The 23,021-nt window shown below is 35.5% G+C and overlaps 1 protein-coding gene across 1 annotated transcript in view; it reads left to right on the forward strand.

Moving 5' to 3' along the window:
• Positions 1-23,021, forward strand: part of MDGA2 (MAM domain containing glycosylphosphatidylinositol anchor 2) — a 915,505-nt gene that overhangs the window by 532,414 nt on the left and 360,070 nt on the right. The window contains exon 4 of the mRNA XM_070378526.1: positions 15,680-15,876. Coding sequence (XP_070234627.1) covers positions 15,680-15,876 — 197 coding nt within the window. The remainder of the gene's footprint in view (positions 1-15,679; positions 15,877-23,021) is intronic.

Here is a 23,021-nt window from a genome sequence, read left to right on the forward strand (position 1 = left end):
ATACAGTGGAGCACATGTATCTTTTCAAATTAGTATTTTCCTTTTCTTTGGATGTATACCGAGGAGTGGAATGAGTGGAATTGCTGGAAAACATGGTAACTATTTTTAGTTTTTGAGGAACCTCCTTACTGTTTTCCACAGTAAATAGCACCAATTTACATTCCCATCTACAGTGTGTAAGGGTTCCTTTTTCTCCAAATGTTGATTGATCCTCATCAACATTTATTTGTGATTTCTTTGATGATAGCCATTCTGACAGGTGTGAGGTGGTATCTCATTGTGGTTTTGATTTCCATTTCCCTGACAGGTAGCAATGTTGAGCATCTTTTCATGTGCCTTTTGGCCATCTGTATACCTTCTTGTGAAAAATGTTTATTCAGGTCTTCTGCCAATCTTTTAATTGAGTTGTTTGATTTTTTTTTGTATTGAGTTATGTGAGCTGTTTGTGTATCTTGGATTAACCCTTTATTGGACATAGCATTTGTAAATATTTCTCGCATTCAGTAGGTCTTTTTGTGTTGGTAATAATTTCCTTTACTGGCAAAAGCTTTTAAATTTAATTAGTCCCCATTTAAAACATTTGGCTGCATTTTTAAATTATACAATGTACAATGTATTCTAACCAGTGTGAGTAGATATGAACAAAATTTGAAAGAAGGAATCTAAATCTTACTGATAGCTTCTCTCTTATAAATGTCCCACGTTAAGAATTTGGCTGTGTACGAGACAGCAAAAGAGACACTGATGTATAGAACAGTCTTATGGACTCTGTGGGAGAGGGACAGGGTGGGAAGATTTGGGAGAATGGCATTGAAACATGTAAAATATCATGTATGAAACGAGATGCCAGTCCAGGTTTGATGCACGATACTGGATGCTTGGGGCTAGTGCACTGGGACGACCCAGAGGGATGGTATGGGGAGGGAGGAGGAAGGAGGGTTCAGGATGGGGAACACAACCTGTGATGGATTCATTTTGATATTTGGCAAAACTAATACAATTATGTAAAGTTTAAAAATAAAATAAAATTAAAAAAAATAATTTGGCTATAAATACTCATTGTGTCTGTTTTGTTTTATAAATTATATAAAATTAGTCATTGTTCAAAAATCACTATGCAGAAAAACATATGAAGTATTTCCTGTTTTCAGTATTTGTACAGAATTTTAGATAAATTTCTCATTTATCTAAAAGATGGTGCTTTTGTATTTGTATCTGCACAGTGTACTACAAACTATTGACATAAAAGCTTTGTTTATAATAAAGTGCCTTGTTCTTGATTATTGATATATCTAACAATGATTTAATTAGTTTTTTATAACTTCAAAGCAACTTAATTTTATTCAAGTTAGTCTGTCAGCATTATCTATTGTTATGTACATCCATCCTGTAGTTATAATAGTAACATACATTTTTACCCATAAAATGAAAAAGTAATATACTTGATTAGCTTTAGTGCCTACGAGTTTATTGTATGGTTATTTTCCTTAAGAAAACACATCTGGATTTCTTTTGCATACGATTTCTGGAACTTCCCAGAGGGAAAGGCAGCATCCAATACAGTATTTAGTGTGTCTTTGCCATCTGGGTCTTCACATTCATTTGGTTTAATTCAAAGATTAAAGACAGAAAAATTGGACCAAATGGTGGAATAAACCCCTGTGGAAAACAGGCTTCTGCTGTGATTATTCTTGAGATTAATTGATTCTTTAACTTGTAACTACACCCATGACTTCAGTTGCAGTTAATAACTGATTAACCATAAGCACATAGATTAATTGTGCCAGTGCATACTGGGAGATGAGAGTTAACTCCTCATGCCGCTATGGTACCCCAGTTTAAGTGGAGAATAGACTAAACAAATGCTTCCACAACTTAGTTAACTTTATCTCAAACAAGGATAACTAATGTATATAAGAGCTAATTTTGGATTTTTAAGGTAAACTATCTTGCATATATGTAAAGAGAGGGAAGGATTAGAAATAATTCCAAATTTTCTAGCACAAAAGACTGAAAGTTTGAATGAAGACATCTAAAAACAGACATACTAACTACTGATAAAGGAAATCTTAAATAATGTTGAGTTGTAAAAATTCATATCATAATTATACCATAGAAATGACCATTATTTATTTAGGCAGCTAATTCAAGCCTAGAACTCCCCATCATTTTATTTTTCCTTGTAAACTACTGACTCTTCCCCACTTGTGTTTAAATATATGTCTCTCAACTTATAAGAAAACAAAACAGTGAAAACAAAGCAGGACTTGTGATTGCATGTTGTGTTCTAACTACTTCCCAAACTCTTTCTTGTCATAGCCAAGTTACCTGAAATAATTATATACATTAGTTATTTCGTGTTTTTATCTGTCTTTCAAAGGGCTTCTGTGGTGGCTCAGATGGTAAAGAATCGACCTGCAATGTGGGAGGCCTGGGTTCAATCCCTAGGTTGGGAAGATGCCCTGGAGAAGGGAATGGCTACCAACTCTAGTATTCTGGCTTGGAGAATTCCATGGACAGAGGAGCCTGGTGGGCTACAGTCCATGGGGTTGCAAAGAGTCGAACATGACTGAGCGACTTTCACTTTCAAAGATACAGAAAAATGACTACTGGTCCCACAACTCCACTGGCACAGCTCTGATGAAGCTCACCAGTAGTATATCTCTTGCCAATTTTAAAATCCCTTTCCAGTTCTGTTCTCACCTTGATTTTGTTTCACCATTTATCCTGTTCTCCAATCCCTGTAAGGGCATTTGAAAATTTGAAAATTGAAACTACATTCTGTACAATTGTCTTTTAAATGAAGAGATAAAAGTATTTCTTTTTCAGTGTTAAAAAAAAAAGAATACTTTTAAAGTCTATTTTCTATCCCAGTGATTTGTTTTGTCTCCAGCTCTCTCATCACTTTTTTTCCTCTGTCTTTTTCATATATCTCCCTTATTTTATTTATTTATTTTTGGCTCCACTAGTTGTGGACCCGGAGAAGGCGATGGCACCCCACTCCAGTACTCTTGCCTGGAAAATCCCGTGGACAGAGGAGCCTGGTAGGCTGCAGTCCATGGGGTCGCTAAGAGTCGGACACGAATGAGCGACTTCACTTTCACTTTTCACTTTCCTGCATTGGAGAAGGAAATGGCAACCCACTCCAGTGTTCTTGCCTGGAGAATCCCAGGGACCGGGGAGCCTGGTGGGGTCGCACAGAGTCAGACACGACTGAAGTGACTTAGCGGCAGCAGTTGTGGACCAGAGACCAGAGCTCTCTTCTTTGTCCTTTCCTCTTTTCATTCTGCACACTTCTTGAGTTGTTTCATTGCCACACACAGAATATTGGTGTCCCCTGTTCAACATCTGTAGCTCACACTTCTCATTCTGGTTCTATTTTAAAACATTATGATTAAGAGAGTGATAGGTACTTGACATTGAGCATGATCTAAACAGAAATAGCTCCTTTCTCTAATCACATCTTCCTTCACTCCATCCTCTGGCCAGATATAGGTCTATCATTATGTTTCCTATTTCAGTTAATGCACTGTCTGCTGCCAAGCCAGGTCCTTCCTAAATTCTCACCTTTTCTTTAGCCATATATCCTACCAGTTACCCAGTACAGTTCATGTAAGCTTCTAAGCTTAAGAAAGGTAATTTTCATCATCATTATATATATATATATACACACACACTGACAAATTAAAGCCATATATATACATATATATGTGTGTGTATTAGTTCATGTAACTAATATATTCATGTAAGTCATATATATGTAACTTACATGTAAGTTCATGTAAGCTTAGAAGCTTACATGAACTGCACTGGGTAACTGGTAAGATATATATATATATGGCTTTAATTTGTCAGTTGCTGGCATATTTAATCAATCAAAGAAAAAATTTCCAGAAAATTATTTCAATTAGAAAGGGATAGGTAGCATTTGTTAGAAAGAAAAATGAATTTTCCTTAGGCTTCTCATTATAGTACATATGTATAGCATTGTTGAAAATTGACATTGAGCATATAGTTAAAGATTTATCTTCATGTTAATTTATTAGATCATTATTGAGTACTTTTATCCCTATGTCAGTTCTAGGAATAAAACAAGACTAAGATATATATCCTATGCACATTGGGCTATGTTTTATAGAAAACTATATTAGGTTTGTTATTTAAAAATATATAAAATATTCATGATTCAAATATTGCATTCAGTGGTTTATTTGATAAATATGAAGAGTTTGACCTCCATTAAATTATATAAAATCAATCTCTTGGTTTCAAAAAGCACTTTGCATTTGTTGATGAATATCATCTCTAGATTTTTGAATTTTACCTACTTAGCTTATAAAACTGAAAGAAATTTAAAGAGAAGAAATACTTTTACAAGTGGTTGACCAGTTTTCCCAGCACCACTTGTTAATGAGATTGTCTTTAATCCATTGTATATTCTTGCCTCCTTTGTCAAAGATAAGGTGTCCATAGGTACGTGGATTTATCTCTGGGCTTTCTATTTTGTTCCATTGATCTATATTTCTGTCTTTGTGCCAGTACCATACTGTCTTGATGACTGTGGCTTTGTAGTAGAGCCTGAAGTCAGGCAGGTTGATTCCTCCAGTTCCATTCTTCTTTCTCAAGATAGCTTTGGCTATTCGAGGTTTTTTGTATTTCCATACAAATTGTGAAATTATTTGTTCTAGCTCTGTGAAGAATACCGTTGGTAGCTTGATAGGGATTGCACTGAATCTATAAATTGCTTTGGGTAGTATACTCATTTTCACTGTATTGATTCTTCCAATCCATGAACATGGTATATTTCTCCATCTATTAGTGTCCTTTTTGATTTCTTTCACCAGTGTTTTATAGTTTTCTATATATAGGTCTTTAGTTTCTTTAGGTAGATATATCCCTAAGTATTTTATTCTTTTCATTGCAATGGTGAATGGAATTGTTTCCTTAATTTTTTTTCTATTTGCTCATTATTAGTGTATAGGAATGCAAGGGATTTCTGTGTGTTGATTTTATATCCTGCAACTTTACTACATTCATTGATTAGTTCTAGTAATTTTCTGGTGGAGTCTTTAGGGTTTTCTATGTAGAGGATCATGTCATCTGCAAACAGTGAGAGTTTTACTTCTTCTTTTCCAATTTGGATTCCTTTTATTTCTTTTTCTGCTCTGATTGCTGTGGCCAAAACTTCCAAAACTATGTTGAATAGTAATGGTGAAAGTGGCACCCTTGTCTTGTTCCTGACTTTAGAGGAAATGCTTTCAATTTTTCACCCAGAGCACTTTCTAATACCATACACAAAAATAAACTCAAAATGGATTAAAGATCTAAACGAAAGACCAGAAACTATAAAACACCTAGAGGAGAACATAGGCAAAACACTCTCCGACATACATCACAGCAGGATCCTCTATGACCCACCTCCCAGAATATTGGAAACAAAAGCAAAAATAAACAAATGGGACCTAATTAAACTTAAAAGCTTCTGCACAACAAAGGAAACTATAAGCAAGGTTTATAAATTAAAAGATAGCCTTCAGAATGGGAGAAAATAATAGCAAATGAAGCAACTGACAAACAACTAATCTCAAAAATATACAAGCAACTCCTACAGCTCAACTCCAGAAAAATAAATGACCCAATCAAAAAATGGGCCAAAGAACTAAATAGACATTTCTCCAAAGAAGACATACAGATGGCTAACAAACACATGAAAAGATGCTCAATATCACTCATTATCAGAGAAATGCAAATCAAAACCACTATGAGGTACCATTTCACACCAGTCAGAATGACTGCGATCCAAAAGTCTACAAGCAATAAATGCTGGAGAGGGTTTGGAGAAAAGGAAACCCTCTTACACTGTTGGTGGGAATGCAAACTAGTACAGCCACTATGGAGAACAGTGTGGAGATTCCTTAAAAAACTGGAAATAGAACTGCCTTATGATCCAGCAATCCCACTGCTGGGCATACACACTGAGGAAACCAGAAGGGAAAGAGACACATGTACCCCAATGTTCATAGCAGCACTGTTTATAATAGCCAGGACATGGAAGCAACCTAGATGTCCATCAGTAGATGAATGGATAAGAAAGCAGTGGTACATATACACAATGGAGTATTACTCAGCCATTAAAAAGAATACATTTGAATCAGTTCTAATGAGGTGGATGAAACTGGAGCCTATTATACAGAGTGAAGTAAGCCAGAAAGAAAAACACCAATACAGTATACTAATGCATATATATGGAATTTAGAAAGATGGTAACAATAACCCTATATATGAGACAATAAAAGAGATACTGATGTATAGAACAGTCTTTTGGACTCTGTGGGAGAGGGAGAGGGTGGGATGATTTGGGAGAATGGCATTGAAACATGTATAATATCATATATGAAATGAGTCGCCTGTCCAGGTTCAATGCACGATACTGGATGCTTGGGGCTGGTGCACTGGGACGACCCAGAGGGATGATATGGGGAGGGAGGACAGAGGAGGGTTCAGGAATGGGAACACATGTATACCTGTGGCAGATTCATTTTGATATATGGCAAAACCAGTACAATATTGTAAAGTTAAATAAAATAAAATTTAAAAAAAAGTAAAGAGAAGAAATAAATGCCAGTAAAATATCATCATTAATGTAAGATAGCCCAACGTGGTTTGGTAAGAGTATCTAAGCCACTAGTTTGAAAATTGATGATGAGTAAATGTAGAAAGTTATCTACTGTGAAACAGTATAGCCGGTACTCTGTATATCCTGGGAGTGTTGGAAGATAGTGACTCTCAAGTGAATCCCTCTCATGAAACTACCTCAGCTGCCTAACCCACCTTCTAGCCTCATCCCTACCAGGCCTAATCTAGTGACTGATCATTATCCTTTGTAGGACAACTCTGAAAGAGATCTCAATTCTGGAGCTCCTCTGGATCATATGGAGACTTTGTAGTGATGTATCACAGTTTAACTCCCCTCACTACCTAATGCTATCTTCCCCCCTTTTTTTCTTTTCTGCACATAATCACAAAAATTGATCCTGAGAACACTACCCTGTAAATTTCCTGAAAGCATATCTTCATCAGAGAATCATATTTTCAAGGAATAATTCTAGATGGTCTGAGGAAGTAGAGTCTAAAACAGGATGTTAGATCACTCATCAGCTCACTAACCAGCTGGCAGTGAGGATCCCACTGCTGGTGGTAGGTAGACCGTGGATAGCCTTTGAATGCTATAGAAGTGAGATTGTTAAAACCTTCACAGATGGTGAACAAGGATGTGTACCAATGGAAGGTAATGCTCTGTGAATTCAATATCTTTGGCTTTTGAGGAATTCAATGGAAAGTAATAAGTACAATATAATCCATTTCTGCTAAGTTCTATTTATACAGTGAAGAGAAAGAATAAAAGACTGAGTGTGATTAATCATGAGTTGAAGGTGATATGTGAGGATAAGAAAGTCTCTTTATAGAATATAAAGAAAGTCTTATCTTCTTTAGCCAGAGGTTATAAAAGCTGATAATAAGGCTTAGAACTTATTTAAAAGTATAGCAGAGTTCCAGAGAAGTGTGAATCCTCAGCCTCAGCAAATTGGCCAAGCCAGGATCTGAACCCCAGCTGGAAATAAGTAGAACCCTGACTTGGAGAGGTGGGCTGTATCTGAGTTTATGGTCTCAAAAAATGTTGAAAACCTAGATTTTCTTAAACATTGTGGACCTACATAAGTGTACCATTTCTTCCAATTGGAGGGTATGACTTCCATCCCGCTTAAAGATGTTGCAGAATCTTCTTCCTTTTGTGGTAATATATACCCTTGTTAGGGTATATCCTCACCTTCATTTCTTACCAGCAAATTAGCATGTAGGGTCAACAGATGACATGATCTGGCGTGGAAATGCTTGGTTTCTAAAGGAGAGGAAGAGCCTATGCTATCCTTCAAATGAGCTGCAGACCCTATCCAATATTTGCTAGTAAGAATCAAGAGAGTACACAGGGAATAGGATCCTGAGGCTGCTCTACCAAGTGGGGCTGACAGTAAGACAGACTAAGATTAGAGATGGAGAATAAGATCAAATGGAGAGAAAGAATAAGAGCTTACTAATGTGGGAGTATTCTCCCATGATATAAGTTGAAGACCCTAGCCGGGATAGCAGGAGATAGTTGCTGATGTTAGGATGGTGTTTGGAAGCTTGAGGAAAGCAGTGAGCCCACAAAAAGAAGTATATGTGCCACAAACACTGTGTATATAGAATAAAATGAGATCAAAAGACCCATATGTAAGCATGCTAGAGTGAATTTACTAGTTAGAGCCTAACAATGTCATCAACTCAGTACATTTTATGTAAAGGCTCAAAAGACACCACATTTATTATATCAATAGGAATGTGCTGATGACTGAGATGCAGGCATCATTGAGACTTAGGGGTGACTGTTCTTTGCAGACAAATGTTCATAGTAGGAGATGCTATTACAGAATTGGTCTTCCTGATACCAATGGGATGCTGGAATTACAGAATAATAGTGGGGAGGTGACAGTTCAAATGCATCCAGTGCACTAGACTCACAGAGAGCTCTGTGTGTGTGTGTGTGTGTGTGTGCATGTGCATGTGCCCAGTTGCTTAATTGTGTTCAACTCTTTGCATCCCCTCCATTGAACTTCCCAGGCAAGAATACTGGAGCCGGTTGCCATGTCCTACTCCAGGGGATCTTCCTGACCCAGGGATCTAACTTGCATCTCTTAGTCTCCTGCATTGACAGGTGGATTCTCTACCACTAGCACATGTATGGAGCCCACAGAGAGCTCTAGAGATGGTCGATAGAACATAGCATCCCTTGGGGCAAAATAAGTGGATAGTCAACAAGGGTATTGCCCCATATACACAGTTAAAACAGATGGATAATCAGGAGGCTGAATATGGTGATCTAATAAAAAGTCAAGACTCCTTATTCAATTGTTGAACATGGTAATTTTCAGACCAGTGTCCTGAAATACCAGTCATGCATTGGGTTTTGTCATATCTACCAAGCACTCAGTCATAAAATAGGGCAAGCTGTCAGTAGTCCATCATCATATGGAAGTGGTACATCTAAGATGAGGCATGACCAGGGCCAGAGTGCCCAGGAGCACTGTACAAGCAAGTGCCCAGACCCCCATAACAGCTATCAGTGTTTTTCCAGTTTCTCTCTCTAAAATCATAATGACCCTTATAGAGGGTCTCTTTTGTGGTAATAGTAGGGCAAAAAGGCTAAGCTTATTTCATAATGAGTCAGCTCAGTAAACGTATGCAGGCTGGAAATTGGATTGTTATTTCAGGAGAACTCCACTCTGTGGTGTCCTTGATAGACAGGTAATAACAGAAAATTATCTCAGTGGATAGAACTTTGACTTGGGCAGTGTACCTGGTCAGTTGTTTTGAGTGAACAGGGGAGATATGTTCAAGCATTCGGATGGACCTGTGGGTGTGCCATGAAGTATTGAACATTTGTATTGCATGCTAATGAGCACCAAAAATTACCTACCATAGAAGCAGCACAAAATAATGAAGTTGACGGTAATGCAGACAGTTGATACCAACCAGTTTCTGTCATTGGCTGCCCATAGTTGGGACAACAGACTCATGAAAAGAATAGCTATAATGATAGGGAGAGAGGCTATGTATAAGTTTTAAATTTTGGTTATTCATGAAGTTTGGCCTGTCTAATGTCACTGTTGCTGCTGCTAAGTCATGTCAGTTGTGTCCGACTCTGTGTGACCCCATAGACGGCAGCCCACCAGGCTCCCGTCCCTGGGATTCTCTAGGCAAGAACACTGGAGTAGGTTGCCATTTTCTTCTCCAGTGCATAAAAGTGAAAAGTGAAAGTGAAGTCACTCAGTTGTGTCCGACTCTTTGCGACCCCATGGACTATAGCCTACCAGGCTCCTCCATCCATGGGATTTCCCAGGCAAGAGTACTGGAATGGGTTGCCATTGCCTTCTCCTCTAATGTCACTACTGAATATATAATCTGACAACAATAGACACCACTTCTTCATGATAAAGCATTATCCATCGAGAATGCCAACCAGTAGATTATATTAGAATGCTTTTTTTTTTTTACCCTGAAAATAACAGTGTATCATTTTGATTGAATTTGATGCGTACTCTGAGTATGAACTTTTCTGCTGACCTTAGCCAGCATCAGTCCTACCAAAAGCCTTTTAGAATGTTTTACTCTTAATACATGATCCTACCTAAACACCCATGGGACCAGAAGCAAATTTTATAGCAGTTAAGATGTAGCAGTGGGAACATTGCTATGAGAATCTCTAGTCGTATCATATTCAATACCACCTAAAAAATTTACTTACTAGAGTTATAGAATAGTCTTTGCAGGAGGCATCTAAGTCTTGGAGAGATAATATGCAGTAAGGAATGGGTGCCATCTTCCGAGATGCAGTATACATCCTAAATCAATGACCGTCATTATATGATGCTTTTATTTCCATTTCCTTCTTTCTTTTTTGGGGGGTGGGGGGTATTGGTGGAATACATAGGTTCCAGAATTAAGTAGGGACCCTACTTACTACCATCATGTTCAGTGATCCTCTTGGGGAATCTATGTTTTCCTCCCCACAATGCTGTTCTGCCAGTTTAGATGCTCTAGTTCTCAGAAAGGGAAAAAGCTTTTCTTAAATGACACTGCAAGAGTCCCATTAATCTTCAAGAGTTGGCCGCTGTTACTTTAGGCTTCCTGTGTCAGGAATAGCAGATGAGAGGAATCACCATCCTGGAAGGAGTAACTGGCCCATATGGTCAGCTTGAAGGTAAGATTGTTGTTACACAAGACAGCGGTAAGAATATATTCCTTACCCAGTTGATCCACTGAGCCATTTCTGGCTATTCTGTTGCCCAGTTTTGGTGGTAAACAGACAAACACATCACTAATAGCTTGAGAAGAGCATGCTTACCAGGGGCTCAACATCCCCAGTGACAAAGATCTGGTAGTCTCACTAGGTAAACTACTTATATCAAAGGATGTACCAGCCCAGGATGAGAGCAATCTAGAATGGTAATAGTAGTAGGAGATGATGATTATCATCCCAAGATTCCCCGGGAAAGGTGACTTTCGAGAATCCTGGAATAGCTTTTCTCAGATACAGTGACTTTTCGTATCTGGCAGGTAGATCTGAGTGGATGCTGAAGTGCACTCCCAGATCCTTTCCTCAGGACTGAAGCACTTATTCTGAAAGCCACTAAAACTTTTAACATTGATGACTGTCAGCTAACTGCTTCTCTATAAATCATCCCAAGCCAGACAGAACTGCCCCTTCCAAAGTTGAGAACAGGACACTTGCCAGGACTGGTTGATGAGGGAAAGGGTTGATGTATAAAGATTTAGCTTCCTTGTCTTAAGGCAGTACAGCCCCTCCAGTTTGGGAGGACCTCAGGGCTCCAGATCTTCTCTAGAGCTACTGTGAAACTTAGATGCAACTGCTGTATTATTCCACTGTCCTTCTTAACCAGTCTACTTCCTTCAATCCCTCATGAGTGCTGAAGATAATTTCCACTTTATGAACACATATCTCTGTCTTAGAGTTTCTCTTCCAAGAAACCTGACCTAAAGCAAATACACACCTTCAGTCTATATTCAGTAATATAAAGAATAGATATTAAACATATTTTTAAAGGATATATATTTCTATGTCACTTAAACTATCATATATGTATATATGTATGTGTGCATAAATGTATAATCTTACTTAAAATTTTTTTAGCCATGCCATTATTTGACTTGTCTAACAGAAATCTTGTTTTTGGCTTATTTGTTTTTATTTGTTTACTACTTTCACTATTACATCTTTTTAGATTTTTAAAATAGTAATAAAAATAACAGACAGAAATGTCTTATACTGTATAGGAAGGTAACCCTGAGTGGCGTATTTGTTTTTAAGTGTAAAAAAAAATCATCCTGGAGTTTTCTGAAATAGAAATTCCTAAACATGGGTGAATCTAACAAGTAATTCTGCAATACAGTGTTTTGTAAACCATTGTCATAGGATCGGATTCTCACCTGAAACTCATCCAAGTCAGGGAAGAGCATGTTTAAAGGATTGTTCAGCTTGGGTCTATTCTGACTGCAATTATGGACACCACTACCTAATGTGAAAAGAGCTAGGGATGCATCAATGAATGGAAGTTGAAAAGTACAATACTGTTAACTATTTTGAACCCAAAGAGTGTTACCATTGTTACCCTGTTTCTCATTCAAATATGTTTTGTTCCAGAACTTTCCAGCTTCAGATTTTTTTTAACAATATAACAAAGTTCTTATCTCTAAAAAGAAACTGTAACTAATAGAAATTATGTTTTGAACAAGAGAAAATAAGTTGCTTACAACGGACTCACGGTCCTTTTTTTCAAGCCACTGAGATGAAATTCAGCTCATCAGTCTCCTGTAGGATTTGATTTATATGTTAAAAGCCTAATCATCAAATAAGAGACCATTTGATGGAATTTAAAGACCTTTAAACATTTCATGGTAATGATGCTGGGATCCTTGAATACTGCAGCTTATTAAAACCAGGCATATATTCCTGTACAGCTAATAGAATGAATATAAACTGAAAGTTCCTACAGCTTTTCCAAAAAAACAGCAGTTGTTCTCTAAATTTTCACTACTAAAATTAGAGGCCATTGAGGTAGCTGTGAAAAGATTCTAATGTTGGATAAAAAATAAGAATATTGCAAAACTAGATATCTAAGTAGGGCTGTCAAACAATTCATATTGGAAAAAAGCTTTTTAAAAACGGGGTAAATTAGGAATTTTGTTCTTTACTTTGATTCCTTAAGGAAGCACTTAGTTTTACATTTTAGTTGCCTTTTTATTATTTTAACACATAAGTATAAACTTTTTGTGTGTGTTTATTTTAGTTGAAGTATATTTGACATGTAGCATTATATTATTTCCAAGTATACAATATAATGATTCCAATTTGCATACATTGTAAAATGATTGCCACAATAATTCTAGTTACCATCTGTCACCATACAAAGTTACGAATTTGTTTTCCTTGTAATAAGAACTTTTAAGATTTATGCTCTTAGAAAGTTTCAAACACACAGTACAATTGTTTTAAAGCTAATACATTCCTTGATTTCTTTTTCTCTTAAGAACCTGGGATATGCTGTATCAGAGGTTGGTAATCCGTGCAGAGTGTGGCCCATGAGCCAAATCTAGCTGTGGCACATGCATTTGTAAATGAAGTTTTATGGAACTCAGCAACCTTCCTCTTTCATTCATTTACCTGTTGTCTTTGGATGCTTTCCCATTATAATGATAGAGTTTATCACAGTTGAGATAAAGACTGTGTGAACCACAAAGCACAAGATATTCATAAATTGTTTCCAGAAAATATAGGTTAAACCCTGTCGTGGATACTGGAGAAGGAAATGGCAACCCACTCCAGTATTCTTGCCTGGAAAATCCCATGGACAGAGGAGCCTGGCAGGCCCTGGTCCATAGGGTCGCAGAGAGTCAGACACGACTGAAGTGACTAAGCACACACGTCATGGATACCCCTTTTTTAAATTAATTTTTATTGGAGTATAGTTCCTTTACAATATTGTGTTAGTTTCTGCTGTATAACAAAGTAAATCACACATATATCCCCTCATTTTTAGATTCCCTTCTCACAGAGCATCTAATAGAGTTCCCTGTGCTAAACAGTAGGTACTCATTAGTTATTTTATACCTACTAATGCATATGTGTCAATTCCAGTCTCCCAGTTCATCCCACTCCCTCTTCCCCTTTTGGTGTCTGTGCATTTGTTCTCTCCATCTGTATTTTTATTTCTGCTTTGCAAATAGTTTATCTGTATCATTTTTTAGACTACACATATAAGTGATATTACATGATATTTGTTTTTTTTCTTTCTGACTTACTTCACAGAGTATGACATTCTCTGGGTACATCTATGTTGCTGTGAGTGGTATTATTTAATTCTTTTTAATGACTGAGTAATATTCCATTGTATATATGTACATCTTCTTTATCCATTCCTCTGTTGATAGACATTTAGGTTGCCTCCATGTCCTGGCTATTGTAAATAGATCTGCAATGAACATTGGAGTGCATGTCTTTAATATCTTTTTGAATTATGGTTTTCTCTAGGTATATCTCCAGGAATGGGTCATCTCATAGTTCTATTTTTGTTTTTTTGAGGAACCTCTATACATTTCTCCACAGTGAGTGTATCAATTTACATTCCCACCAAAAGTGTAGAAGGGTTCTTTTTTCTCCACACCCTCTCCAGAATTTATTGTTTGTAGATATTTTGATGATAGCCATTCTCAACAATGTGAGGTGATACTTTATTGTAGTTTTGATTTGTATTTCTCTAATAATTAGAGATGCTGAGAATCTTTTTGTGTGTTTGTTGGCCATCTAGATGTCTTCTTTGTAGAAGTGTCTATTTTTTGGTAGATCTTCCCCTCATTTTTTGACTGAGTTGTTTATTTTTTTGATACTGAGCTGCATGAGCAGTTTTTGTATTTTGGAGATTAATCCTTTGTTGGTTGTTTTGTTTGCAAATATTTTCTCTAATCTGAGGGTTTTCTTTTTGTTTTGCCTATTATTTCCTTTGCTGTGGAAAAGCTTTTAAGTTTAATTGCATCCCATTTGTTTACTTTTGTTTTTATTTTCCAGGAGGTGGCTCAAATTTACATCAAGAGTGTTCTGCCTCTGTTTTCCTCTAAGAGTTTTATAGGGTCTAGCCTTACATTTAGATCTTTAATCCATTTTGAGTTTATTTTTGTGTATGATATTAGGGAGTATTCTAATTCCATTCTTTTATTTATAGCTATCCAGTTCTTCCAGCATCATTTATTGAAGAGAGTGTGTTTTATCTATTGTATATTCTTGCCTCTTGTTGTCATAGATTAGGTTACCATAAGTGTGTGGGGTTATCATTGGGCTTTTTATCTTGTTCCACTGATCTGTATTTCTGTTTTTATGTCAATACCATACTGTCTTGATTTCTGTAGCTTTGTAGTATAGTCTGAAATCAAGGAGTCTAATTCCTGTGTATCCCTTCTTTAGGATGTATGTAAAACAGCAAAATTTTAGTTCCAATATTCAGTAATAGAAATATTAATGTATTTTAATAGTACCTTCTGCTAGTACATTTTAAATCAGCCAAAGTGGAATATAAAATCTGAGATGAAGGAAAATTTAAACTGGCACAAGCTCATATTTTCTTATTACAAAGGTTATAATAATTTATAAACATATTTTATTTTTAAAATATATTTTATGAATTGGAAAAGGAAGTATGGTAAAGTTAAGAGTCAACTGAGATGCTTGGTTGACTATTATAGTCATAGTTGACTATGACTATAATTCATTGGCTAACCTGAATTTTCTGATCTCTCTCTTGGAACTCTGTTTTATGTGGCTGTTGACAATGTATTAGAAATATGTAGTCATTTGTACTATTTCAGCAAATAGAGATCTTAAGAAGCAACTATTGTTTGTCTTTAACTTCTATCATTGGAAATTTCTATGCAAATGACTTCAATGAACTCAATAAAAAAGAGTCTAGTTAAAAGTAATACATTCAATTAAGAAAATTAATCTTTGGTTAAGTTTTATATGTTCAGTACTTTAAAGCCATATAACTCATAACACTATTTTTATGTTTTCTAGATTTGGATGATCCAGTAGTAACTGTTCATCAAAGTATAGGTGAAGCTAAAGAACAGTTTTATTATGAGAGAACAGTGTTCCTCCGGTGTGTTGCCAATTCCAATCCACCTGTGCGGTACAGCTGGAGACGTGGCCAGGAGGTATTGCTACAAGGATCTGATAAAGGCGTTGAGATTTATGAACCCTTCTTTACCCAGGTAGGAACTGATGTAATAGTATTTCCACCCCACTCTGCTGGATACTTTCCTAACTCTGGCAGCATTGCAATACTTCAAATACTTTTCTATTTGAAAAGATGTTTGTTTTTTTTTTTAAAGCACTATATATTTAGTTGAAAGGTCAGAGGACTCAATGAAAAACAATTTGTTTGTTTTTCATGTAGTAGTTACATGTATCAAGTTACCTCTTGAAAACAAGTTAAATGAATGTATCCTAAATATTTCTTTGTGCATAGGTTTGCCCAGATTTCACACTAAAGTCCATAAGTATACATTTGCTGTCTGCTTTGTTTTCTTTTTTGTGAGAAGTATTTCTTAAAATATTCTGATTCCCACATTTGCAATGGTAAATTCACTTTAAGAAAATGAAGAAATGTATTTGAAATATATTTGGTTTTAGGGGAAAAAAATCTATCAAATTTTCTTTGTTCTTTTTCGATTTTGGCTTAGTTTAAGAATAGAATCATAATTATATAAAAGTTAATATACTTAGTCATCAAAAACTTATTTAATAAAAATAACATTTGAATTAATTTTATATAGAGTGCATGTAATATGGAACATTCCTCTGTAATGCATTTTTAAAATTTTTTATTGAAGTGTAGTTGATTGAATTAAGGCTTCTTGAGGAGACATGGAAGTTGTGGGAATTTTTGAATGCTGTAATTATAAAGATATTTTTTGACATTTACAAAAGAACAGAAACCTAACTAACAAAGAAAAGATTTTAAATTAAAAAAATGTACTTGGAAAAATTTTCAAAGTAATTGTGACTATTTATTTTTAATTATATAGGTAACAAGATAAACAAGAATCTGACTACACTGTTAAAGTTTGAGGCATCAAATGTCCATAAGGAGAGAAACATATAACTAAATTTAAAATACTGTAAATATATTAACTTCAGAATGTTAAAGATTTTTACATTTCACATCCCAGCTCTCTAATAATATAAGATTATCCTGAGATTATAAATTTCCCATCATCCCATTTTTTATTAAATTCAGCATTAAATACATATTTCAGTTCATTATGCAAGTTTTACTAAAATTCACTGTTTTTAGTTAGCAAAATAACTTAAAAATTTGTTAACACTATTTAGTAGCTTGATGTCCCTAAGGTTTAGAAATCTGAATAAATGATCACCTTTCATCTGTTTCTTCTATTGTCAGCTTCCTTTAAACTATAGATGTTGTTAAAATTCAGAAAGCATAATTTTCTGTTCACATGATATTTGCCATACTAAGGCAATTCTAAACACATATTCACTAAGTACTGAAGCACCATAGGCAGCTTCTTACTTGAAGAAGGGTCTTGTCACTTAAAAATAAACACATGGGTCTTGCCCAAATTTGGGGGAAACTTTTATGTTTTCCAAGCAATTAAGAATTTGTTTTAAAGTTTTAAATAAGCACAATCAAATTTTTCATTCATTCCTTTAAATTTGTTGCTGTTTCTGTGTTAGCAACTCAAAGAACGTATCTTAAAGAAGCTCTCAGACTAGTAGCTGTTGATTCTGCCTTTTAAAAGTTACTTATTTTCTCTTCTTTATGTTTCTCCCACTCTTTGTGAGAAAAGCAACTTTTTAATTTGAACATTTCAATACTGATACTTTCTTTAATGTAAATATTATAATGTGCTACATAACACATGCTTTTTCTGCTTTTTACTGTACTTGGAACTCTACTGTTTGGACCCTCCAAATTAATTATCTTAAAAAAGTGTTTAAGAAACAAATTGTTCTTAAAATTCTGTACTCTGGATTCGCCTGCTGTAACTGATAATTGCCAATAGCATATAATTTTAGCTTCTATTTTAAAATGTCTTTCCTGCCTTTGGTTACTTGATTATTTTATCTCTGCTCCTAAAATGGCTGTTTATTTATATCTGTTTTAAAAATTATGTAGAAGCAAGAGATGCTTCAATATTTTCATGTTGTATATGTACTTAATTTGTTATTATTAAATGTATTTTTTGTAGGCAAGATTGATAAAACTCTCAAACAGCAGCACATGGAAAGTACTTTTGACCACAGAGAATGTTGTCTTTCTCATGGACAAATGTTATTGTCATACCACACAAGCTGATATATTGCACACAAGTCCAAGTATTGTGGCCTACAAGACCATTTTTGATCTTGTTCCACCTTGTTCTTGCTTGTCTAACCTCCTATACCTCATTCACTGTTCTAGTCACACCCACTCTGGACATGCCCGGGGTCTGCATGTTCTTGATTCCTCCAATTAGAATGCTATTTAGATAACATGGCAGGGATCTTCTTAACACTGAGAACTCATCACCTGAGAAAGGCTTTCCCTGACAGATCTATCTGAAGTAACATCTCTTCCCTTTCAGTTACTCATCCCTAAAACTCAGTTTTTTTTTTTTTTTTTGGTTTTTTTTTTCTACAGCACTAAAATTATAAAATTATCTTATTTGTATATCTGGACATAAACTCAATAGTTATAGTGACTTTGTCTTTTTAATAACTCACATGGTGCCTGACACATGGAAGAATCTCAGTGAATATATTGAGCCAATATTCCCATGAAGATGTCTGGATTTTTAACTAAGGAATGTGTGCTTAGTCACTCAGTTGTGTCCTACTCTTTGTGACCCCATGGACTAAAGCCCGCCAGGCTCCTCACTCCATAGAATTCTCCAGCCATGAATATTCGAGTGGGTTGCCATGTCCTCCTTCAAGGGATCTTCCCAACCCAGGGTTCAAACCCAGGTCTCCTGCATTGCAGGTGGATTCTTTTCCATCTGAGCCACCAGGGAAGCCCAAGGAATAGTTAAAATTATTAGTAAATCCTGAAACACTCTCTGTAACCCTTACTTCTTTTTCCCCACTAAAGAAAGCTTAGTGAAATGTGAATGAGAATGATATTAAAATTAAATCAGTTTTAGTGTATTTAATTTCTGAACTGTTGATGATTTTCTTGTGATTTTTAATTGATTTCTAGTCTAATTTCACTGGGTGGGAAAGTTTCAGTCCTTAGAAGTTGAGGCTTGCCTGTGATATACTTCCATGAATGATCCTTATGCACCCACAAATTGTGATTCCAAAGTTGTTGAGTTTCAGTTGGGTCATATTTGTTAATTTTGTTGTTCAGGTATTCTACATATTTCCTGATTTTTTGTGTCTGCTGTTCTAAAAGCTGTTGAGAGAATTTAGATAATGTCTATGACTGTGACTGTGGATTTGTCTCTTTCATCTTCATTTTTATCAATTTATGCTTTATATATTTTGAAAATATATTGCTAGACTTGCACAATTAGAATGTTTATATCTTCTTAGTGGATTATCTGGAGAAGGAAATGGCAACCCACTCCAGTATTCTTGCCTAGAGAATCCTATGGACAGAGGAGCCTGGTGGATTGCTGTCCACAGGGTCGCACAGAGTCGGACACGACTGAAGTGACTTAGCATGCATGCATGCATTGGAGAAGGAAATGGCAACCCGCTCAGTGTTCTTGCCTGGAGAATTCCTGGGACAGAGGAGCCTGGTGGGGTGCTGTGTATGGGGTTGCACAGAGTCAGACACGACTGAAGCAACTTAGCAGCAGCAGCAGCAGTGGATTATCTGAGCGTATTATCTTTCTGATATTATATCTTCCTGGCAAGCTATCACTCAGAAAAGTACTACTGGCAGTGTTTCTTGCCTTACATCTGTTTTGTCTGTCATCAATTTAACTATACACACTTTCCTTTGGTTGGTGGGCCTCTTTAGGGGGTGGGGGAGGGTAATAAATATTCATTTCTTTACTTTCAAACTTCATATTTGCAACACATTGCTTATAACCAGAATATAGATTTTGTTGTTGTTTTAAGCCAGTGGATCTATCTTAACTTTTAGTACATTTAATCCAGTGACTAATATTGATTTTTTTTTTTTTTACCATGTTAGGCTCTTCTTTTATTTTACTTCTCTCTCTTCTTGCCTTCTGGGTTTATAAGATATTTTAATAATTTCATTTTATCATCTATTTAACTAAACTTTAAAATTATCTTAATACCTTTTATTGGTTACCTTAAAAAATTACACCATGCATGCTTAATTATTACTTTAGCTCTTCTTCAAGAATGATAGAACTTTAGAATAACTTAGCAATATTTACCCTTTTTATATTTTATGCTATTTTTTGTCTAGTACTTTAATTCTACATATATTTTAAAATCAACAAGACTTTTTTTGTCCTTTGAAATAATCATTATTTATTTAAATTTACCAATATATGTCCTTTTTTCCATTTTGCATTGTTTTTTATGTGTAAGGAAGCATTTGAACTTCAGCTTTTGCAGTTGGATATACATATGTTCTAGCAACGTTTATTGAAAAGGTCTTTCTTTCATCACTGAATTTCCTTGGCACTTAAATTGAAAATCAATTGCCCCTATGTATTAGAGTATTTCTGAGCTATTTATTCTGTCCCATTGATCTATATGTGTTAATTTCTATAGATTTATAACAAATCTTAAAATGAGAAAGAATAAGTCCCTTAACCATGTTCATCTTTTTCAAATTGTTTTAGATGTTTTCACTTCTTTGTATTCCCACTTAAGTTTTAGGATCATCTTGATTTCTGTGGAAAGTGTGATAAGATTTTGAGTGAAGTTTTGTTGAATCTGTAGATCAATCTGAGAATAATCTAAGATATTAAAGTTATAGAATGAAGGATAATTGATATTGGCAATGTATTAATACCAAGCAAAGAAAAATCTGATCTGCTCCATTGTGGTTTTACTTCTCTATCATGTGTAGTATTGTTCTATGAAAATTCAAGAGCATATGTAAGATTTTTCAATACCATTTTTTTATTTTTTAGATACTGCTTAGAGTATTTTCATGTATATATGGATATTTATCATAAATGGATAGGAAGCTAATCATTTATTTAAGAAATTCTCAAGGGTTTCTTTAAAACAAATACCTCTTTGGTTAAGGGGTGCGTGCATGCTCAGTGACTCCGTTGCATCTGACTCCTTGTGACCTCATGGACTGTAGCCCACCAGGCTTCTCTCTCCATGGGGTATTCCAGCCAGAATCCTGGAGGGATCTTCCCGACCCAGCCATCAAACCTGAGTCTCTTGCGTCTCCTGCATTGGCAGGCCAGTTCTTTACCACTGCACCACCTGGAAAGCCAGCTTTCGGTTTTGTTTTTCCACTGGTCCATAGTGTGTTTACTTTTGTGCAGAAACACAAATGCAGATGCCTACTGAACTATCTGGTACTGTAAATATGTGATCTGTGGGGGCTAGTATGAAAATAATAACTGGTTAGGCATTCTGGGTACCCACTCCAGTGTTCTTGCCTGGAGAATCCCAGAGACGGGGATTCTGGTGGGCTGCCGTCTATGGGGTCGCACAGAGCTGGACACAACTGAAGCGACTTAGCAGCAGCAGCAGCAGCAGCAGGCTTTCTGTGTATGCCCGCTTTTTAGAAAACAATATACGACCTGTTGCTGCCAGAGTTCTATATGTGACCATCAGGGTTGCCATTTTGAAGTTCTGCTTGAGTCCACAGTTTTTTCAGGAGGGGAGGACACATATGATAACATTACTACTTTTGTATAATTGTGAATATAGGGAATTATAGAATAAGCAGGATTTCTCTAAAAGTTATCTTGTATGAAAAAATTAGAATTAACACACTGATAATTCCAGGGCTCATTCCAGCCTCTAGGGCACATTTTTATAATACAGACACATAGGATGTAAAGAACACTTATTTACAGGGAAAGAACATGTATTAACCCATGAATTTATTTGATAACAAACAGCATTCTCTTTAGGACCTTCTAGCTGCACTGGAAATTTGGAAGCATGGTGAACTGTGATCATCCAGGAGGAGAAAGGAACACAGTAGATACAGCTTGTGGTCTCTATTTTTACAATGATAAAACAAAAAATTTATGTAGGTTCTAATTTACAAAGTTAATCATATCTAGTTTTTCCCTACATTGAAAGGTAACCCAAACATTTCTAAGCAACTATTCAGAATTGTGTAATTGAAATGAAAGCATCGATTATTTGGGATATATATCATAGTTGCTTTAGATTTAAAATTAACTTTGCTTTGTATCTTTAAAATGCTTCCCAATATTGAGGTTTTTTTTTTTTTTTTTTTTTTTTGCCTTCCTGTAATGGCTTTGTAGTTCTTAATAAGATAGGAATGGTATTTACCAATACTTTTCTTTTTGCTTATCAGGCTACTGTGTATGTATATGTATTCTTATGTGTTAATGATTTCTTAGACTGTTGTTTCCCAAAAACTGCCACGTGTACTTTATTAGGAAAAAAAAACTTTCTATTTTAGTTTTGTTTGTTTTGGAGCACTGCAGTGATATTTTGATATATTTTCATAGACCCTAAGGCCTCTGTGGCTACATAGTGTAAATAAGATCCAGTTAAAAATGATTGAGATCTGTTTCATACAAGGTTCAGGCACCTTTCTATCAGAGATACAGAGGTTACTAGGCAAGGCTCCTCCTAACTTTGATATTACAGGGAGAAATCAAAGAGAACATTCAAGATGGAAAGCATAGCATGTATAATATACAGAACGATGGTAATATCTTCAAAGATTGGCCACCCCTCTGGTTGGCTGGAATAATGATTGGTATATGGGGGCAGCAGTGAACCACAAAGCTGGAAAGATATACTGGGACTATATATACTGTGGATGGATTCGAATGACAGATCATGATCTGCTTATTTTTAATATTGGAGAATTACATTTGTTTTAAAGATATATGTTTTGCTGTTCAATAACAATATCTTGTTTTTAATAAAGAGAATTTCTAAGATAATGAGATACATCTGCCTCACATGCACATTCATACTAAGTTAATAACTATATCAACTTGAATTGAATATTTATTTTACCATACAGTAGAAATATAGAACCTTGACTGTACCTTTTTATAGATCATGCTTCCAGAATGAAATTGATCCGTGTTCCTGAGGTGGATATGAATTAATAAGCATATAAGTCTAAGAGGAATAATTATGCTTTTCATACTTGCACTCACTTAATACTGGGTATGCTGGACAACATATATTGTTATCTATTTAGAAGTAAATAAATAAATTAACTTTTAGAGCTAAAAATGAGTGTGAA

Source organism: Bos mutus, chromosome 10 (genome assembly GCF_027580195.1).
Source record: "Bos mutus isolate GX-2022 chromosome 10, NWIPB_WYAK_1.1, whole genome shotgun sequence".
NCBI lineage: Eukaryota > Metazoa > Chordata > Mammalia > Artiodactyla > Bovidae > Bos > Bos mutus.